We start from the raw sequence: 6,456 nt of genomic DNA, 5'->3' as shown, positions 1-6,456 counted from the left end.
GGAGGGCTCACCTGCTGCAAAGTGGATCTGCACTGCCTGCGGTCCGGGGGGTTGGAAGTGGGCGGCCAGCTCGATGATGTCCGGGAGGTCAAACACAGTCACCTGCATACGAGGGTACTCACGGGCCAGCTCTCGGGCCAGTGCACCCGTGCAGCCTGTGGGGAAGCAAATGCATGCTCTGTGGCTGGGTCGTCTGTGGAACTCTGACGACTCTCCAAAGCTCAACCAGGGCATAAGTAATGTTCAAGTGCATGGCATTGAGACCCATGCTGGAAGGGAAAGCCAGTGGTGGGGAGCTCGCTGGTATCCCAGACAAGACTGTACAAGCAGGTGAGTGTGGAGGCACAGACCTGCAGGGAAATCCTTCCAGCCCAGGGGTGGAGGGCTGTACTCCCTTCTTCCTGCCATGGGGATGTAGACACAATGGCCGGTGCTACAGCAGCCACTCTGGGCCATGTGTAGAGGGCACAGACCTACAGGGAAATCCTTTCTGCCCAGGGGTGGGGGCTGTATTCCTCCCTTCTCCTTCCTGCCATGGGGATGCAGACAGGATGGCTGGTGCTACAGCAGCCACTCTGGACCACAAGGAGGAGAGGCATTCAGAGGTTGGGGAAATGTAAGCTGATGGTGTGAGAATCGTACCAGGCCCCTGATCCCCCAGCGGCCCTTGGGAATGTGTCTACTGCTGCACCCACTGTCCAGGGCTGGGGTGGGGTGGAGGGTGAGTCAGGATATAATCAGACTTGCTGAGGGGAATCCAGGGGTTCCAAGGTGCTCTGCCTCAGCTCCGCAGCCAAAACAGAGGGCCCCAGAGTTTCTAGGGGGGCATTTAGGCATCCCCGGGGTCCTCCTGGAACTTGGGAATATCCACCCATGATCTGGGACTCAGCCTGGCCCGGTTCAGGTCGTTATCAGGTTTGTCAATGGAAAAAGGCAGTTTGCAGGTGTCCTGAGCAGGGAAGAAGATACCTGTGGCTTAATAAACGAAAGTAAGGAGAGCCCTGGCGGGGGGGCCACCCACCTCCCACGTCGCAGGCGGAGGAGAAGTGGGACAGGTTGAAGGCTGTGGCCACCTGGCACGCAGTCAGCTTCATCATGCTGTGCATGGCCCGCATGAACCTCAGCCGCGTCTCCGGGCTCTGGTAGTACGCGTCCTGGAACACAGCGGGTGCTTAGGGGCACCAGAGAACACCGGCCGAGGGCTCGCCCAGCCTCTCCCCGGGGGATGGGGGGAGAAGTGCAGGGCTCCAGAGCGTGGGGGCTCAGCCGTGCCTGGGCTGCAGAGCGGGCTTCATGCCACAGCTGTGTGGGGTACCCCTGTCTGTGTGGGGGCTGGGCTGGCTGGGGACAGAGGACCCCAAAGTGGTGGACGATCTCCTTGGAATCACTTGGTCCACACCACAGCCTGAACTCCAAGCGTCTGAGTTTCGCAGTAGGCTTTTCACAATAAAGCTTTTCACCCTGGAGGCTCCGGGTGGCCCACAAACACCTCACTGGAGAAAACCGGGAGAGAAGCCACAATGTCTCTGCAGGTGCCCCGGCTCAGCCTTCACCACAATGGTGCGGTGTGCAGAGGGGGCTCCTCCGAGAATTCTGGTGTGCTTCTCCAAGTCCCCCCAGTGGCACCTACCCCGGGTCCCAGAGGAGCCCAGGCTCGTCCTGGCTCAGTGCTGCGTCCAGGGTTCGCCTGGACATCCCGTCCCTGCAGGGCAAGCAAGCCCAGCTGAGGATGCTTCTGAGCCCCGCTCCCAGCAGGACAGCCGGTCTCCATCCTGGCTCCCTAAATCCCGCGGGGGCTCCCCGGCCCTCCCCTGCGTGGGTGGCAATCATGGGGCTCAGGGATCTGTCCTCTGCGATGCCCAGGCTGGCTGCTCACTCCAGCTCAGGGCCCCTGTCCATGCCTCTCGGCTTCTCCACCACTGGCTTCTCTCTCTCTCTGACTCTTTCTCCCTTGGTCTCTGTCTGTCTGTCTCTGTTTGTCTCCCTCTGTGTGTGTCTGTCTTCCTCTTTCTCTCTCTTTCTGTCTCCTTCTGTCTCTGTTTCTATCTCCCTCTGTCTCTGTCTCTATCTCTATGTCTGTCTCCTGTTTGTCTCTATCTGCCTCTATCTCTGTCTCTCCAAGCCTCCCTGTCTCTGTCTCCGTACCTCATTGTCTCTTTCTGTCTCCCATCTCCCTCTGTCTCTGTCTCTGTCTCCATCTTTGTTTCTGTCTCCCTATCTCTGTCTCCCTGTCTCTGCCTCCTGTCTCTCAAGTCTCCCTGTCTCTCCATCTCTCCCTATCTCACTGTCTCTGTCTCCCATCTCCGTGTCTGTCTCACTCTATCTCTGTCTCTGTCTTTCTGTCTCCCTGTTTGTCTCCCTCTGTCTCCCTCTATCTCCCTGTCTCTGTCTGCCTCCATCTCTGTCTGTCTGTCTCCCTCTATCTTTCTGTCTGCCTATCTCTCTCTCTCTGTGTCTCCCTCTGTCTGTCTGTCTCTCCCCAACATCTGCAGGAAGCCCCCGGCTCCCTGGGACTCATCTCTGCATCACACACACACACCCTGACTCAGTGCTCACTGCCACAGGAGCTCGGCCAGCGCTGCCAAGGAGGAATGAGGCCATGGCCAGCTGAGCCCACAGCAGACTCCCCACGCCTGGCTGGCACAGCCCTGCAGACCGAGACCCACCCATCTGCACAGGCCCCACGGACCCCATCACATCTCACACGTCCACCTCAGGAAGGTTCTGGGCGGGGAAAGGGGAAGGAGGGGCGAGAGGATGCAGGGAGCGCTTTGCAAACAGCGGCCTCAGATAAGCAAGTGTCAGTTCCATTGAAGCAAAGAAACAGGGCATTCATTTAAGGCAGACTGTCCAACTCCTTCCTATTTCTATTTTTCAGACAGAGTCTTGTTGTGTCACCTGGGCTGGAGTGCAGCAGCACTATCACGGTTCACACTGCAGCCTTGACCTCCCAGGCTCAAGTGATCTTCCCACCCACATGGGCCTCCCAAAGTAGCTGGCTAATCATACTGGCTAATCGTTAATTTTTTTTTTTTTTTTTTTTTTTTTTTGAGATGGAGTTTCGCTCTGTCGCCCAGGCTGGAGGGCAGTGGCGTGATGTCAGCTCACTGCAACCACCACATCCCCGGTTCAAGCAATTCTCCTGCCTCAGCCTCTTGAGTAGCTGGGACTACAGGCATGCGCCACCATGCCCAGCTAATTTTTTTTTTGTATTTTTAGTAGAGATGGGGTTTCAGCATGTTGGCCAGGCTGGTCTTGCACTCCTGACCTCAGGTGATCAGCCCACCTTGGCCTCCCAAGCTAGCTGGGATTACAGGCTCATGCCACCATGCCCAGCCTAACTGTTAATTTTTTGTAGAGATGGGGTCTCACTATGTTGCCCAGGCTGGTCTCAAACTCCTGGGCTCAAATCATCCTCCCAACTTGGCCTCCCAAAGTGCTGGGAGTGACAGGTGTGAGCCCCTGAGCATGGCCTTCAAACCTGTTTCTAGGAGGAAATTCTATTTTCATCAGCTGCTGGATAACAGTGGAGGAAGTCTACCTTGCACCTGTTCCAGGGCTGAGTGATGCAAGAGCCACAGCACTAAGTTCTCCAGGCAGAACGAGCCAAGCTTTTGGGATCTGTCAGACTGGAGACAGACTGATCAAGGTGCCTACTGATCTGTGTGTCAAAGTGTTTTAGCAAAATGCACGCTAGATGGAAAGGTGTCCGCGGGGGTGTTATGCTACCTGGAACAGATCTTCCACCTTCTTCCCCAACGCCCTGTGGTGCTGGTTTGTTCCCTCTTGGATGGCAAACTCCAGGTATGTAAAGAGGTTCCACGTGAGGTCATTATTGTGCATGATGAAGCCATGCAGAGAGTATTCGCCATCCGATGCCAGGTAGACATTCGCTGTCTCTGTGTTACTGTAACCTGAAGAAACAGGGACAGTCCTGTGACATCCTAACGAGAAAATCCAAGGAAACCTGACTGTAGGGGATGTATCATTGAGATGTTAAAATAAACATCACCCATCTGACTATAGCAAACCATACACTCAAGGAAACCTGACTATAGGGGATGCATCATTGAGATGTTAAAATAAACATCATCCATCTGACTATAGCAAACCATACACTGAGGGTCAGCTAGGCAGGAAAACAGCAGCCACCACGCCCCAGCTGTCAACTGCTGTAACTGTTACCCACTGAGGCTGATCCTTTCTTCACGATCGTGGCCACGCTCAAGTTCCTAGTTATGCAGGCAAACACCCGTCTAGATGTGGCTGTGGAGGTGCACTGTAGCTGGCGTTTGCATCTACCATCAGTTTGACTTTAAGGAGATTAACCCCCCAAAATGTGCGCTGGCCTCATCCAGCTCATTGAAAACCCCAGAAGCAAACATTAGGCTTTCCTGGATGGCAGCAGCAGCTCCTGCCTGAGCTTCCAACCTGCTGGCTGGCCCTGTGGATTTTGGACTTGCCAGCCCACGCAATCACGTAAGTCCTTAAGATAAATCTCCTAGGTTATATCCTAGGGGTTCTGTTACCCTGCAGAGCCCCAAATGATACAGGGAACTTCATCCTCCACCCACTTCATGCCCAGGTCAGCTGTCCATAGACCCAGTCCCCAAGCTCCCTTCCAGGATGCCCCCACCCACAGAATGGGAGGCTGGAAGGTGGAGAAGTTGTTGGTGGAGACCCGTATATGGAAACAGATGGCCTCGCACCACTCCAGTCCTCCTATGTAAGAAACAGCCCTGTGTTCATGTTAATGATGAAATGTTAACTGTTTTCCCACCGAGCTGACCCTGAGTGTACAGTTTGCTATAGTCAGATAGATGACATTTATTTTCATCATGAATAAATGATGAGACCTCTGGTGAAGCAGGAGCAGCCTCTGCAGACGTGGAACTGCCCCTAGGACTCAACTGCACAAAGCATTGTCAAAAGGAGTTGGAACAAGCTTGCATGGTGCCGGTGATGAAAAGCCTTTCTCCATATCATTATTTTCTTTCTTTTAATTTTTTAATTTTTTTTGAGATGGAGTCTCACTCTGTCCCCCAGGCTGGAGTGCAGTGGCACGATCTCAGCTCACTGCAAGCTCCGTCTCCTGGGTTCATGCCATTGTCCTCCCTCAGCCTCCCGAGTAGCTGGGACTACAGGCACCCGCTACCGTGCCCGGCTAATTTTTTGTATTTTTAGTAGAGACGGGGTTTCACCGTGTTAGCCAGGATGGTCTTGATCTCCTGAACTCGTGATCTGCCTGCCTTGGCCTCCCCAAGTGCTGGGATTACAGGCGTGGCCTATTCATCATTATTTTCAATACGGGAGAATGGTCCTGAACTGCTCTGGCTGGGGAAGATGTTCTGGCTTCTATGTTCCAGCCTCTAAGGATATAGTCACATGTCTCTGTGGTAAGGGCACAGCCTTTGGAGCCTCAACCAGGGCATGCTTTGTCTCCTAATCACAGAAGCACAGCCACCTCTGCCCAGGTGTCATCTGTTGTCCTGCCCTTCCCAGGCTACTCAAGGACTTGGCCATGTGCTCTCTGTTCTAGCACCATGCTGAAGAGTTCTGTTCAATTCAGAAAAGACATTGTCATCCATCCGTCCATCCACCCATTCACCCACCCATCCAGTTATCCACTCACCCACCCATCTAATCATCCACCCACCCATCTGCTGATCCACCCATTCATCACTCATGTATGCATTCCCCCACCCATCCAATCCACCGATCCACCCATCTACCCGCTCATCCATCCATTCCCCCACCCAGCTACCCATCCAGCAATCCACTGATACATCTATCCATCCATCCTCCCATCCATCCGTCCACCCACCCATCCATCTATTCACCCACCCTCCCAATCATCCACCCAGCCATGCACCCATCCATCCACTCATCCATCCATTCACATGCCCACCCATCCACATGCCCACTCATCCACCCATCCATCTACCCATCCATCTATTCACCCATCCACGGATGGATCCACTGATCCATCCACCCATGCATGCATCCATCCATCCACATCCATTTATCCATTCATTCCCCCACCCATCCAGTCACTCATCCATCCATCCATCCATCCACCCCCCCACCTACCCATCCATCTATTCACCCATCCACTGATGGATCCACTGATCCATCCACCCATGCATGCATCCATCCATCCACATCCATTTATCCATTCATTCCCCCACCCATCCAATCACCTATCCATCCATCCATCCACCCACCCATCTGTTCACCCACCCTCCCCATCATCCACCCAGCCATGCACCCATCCATCCATTCATGCACTCAGCCACATGCCCACTCATCCATCCACCCATCCATCCACCCATCTACCCATTCATCCATCCATTCCCCCACCCAGCTACCCAACCACCGATCCACTGATACATCTATTCATCCATCCTCCCATCCATCTGTCCACCCACCCATCCATCTATTCACCCACACTCCTAG

The 6,456-nt window shown here is 54.2% G+C and overlaps 1 protein-coding gene across 3 annotated transcripts in view; it reads right to left on the bottom strand.

Moving 5' to 3' along the window:
* ASMTL (acetylserotonin O-methyltransferase like) overlaps nucleotides 1-6,456 on the bottom strand; it is a 56,612-nt gene that overhangs the window by 12,747 nt on the left and 37,409 nt on the right. For all 3 annotated transcript variants that reach the window (XM_055107111.2, XM_055107109.2, XM_055107110.2), the window contains exons 9-11: nucleotides 3,730-3,914; nucleotides 1,022-1,154; nucleotides 12-155 (exon numbers count right to left, since the gene is read on the bottom strand). In XM_055107111.2, coding sequence (XP_054963086.1) covers nucleotides 12-155; nucleotides 1,022-1,154; nucleotides 3,730-3,914 — 462 coding nt within the window. The remainder of the gene's footprint in view (nucleotides 1-11; nucleotides 156-1,021; nucleotides 1,155-3,729; nucleotides 3,915-6,456) is intronic.

Source organism: Pan paniscus, chromosome Y, assembly GCF_029289425.2.
Source record: "Pan paniscus chromosome Y, NHGRI_mPanPan1-v2.0_pri, whole genome shotgun sequence".
NCBI classification, from domain to species: domain Eukaryota; kingdom Metazoa; phylum Chordata; class Mammalia; order Primates; family Hominidae; genus Pan; species Pan paniscus.
The sequence above is the reverse complement of the archived record's forward strand: the minus strand, read 5'-3'. Positions and strand labels throughout refer to the sequence as shown.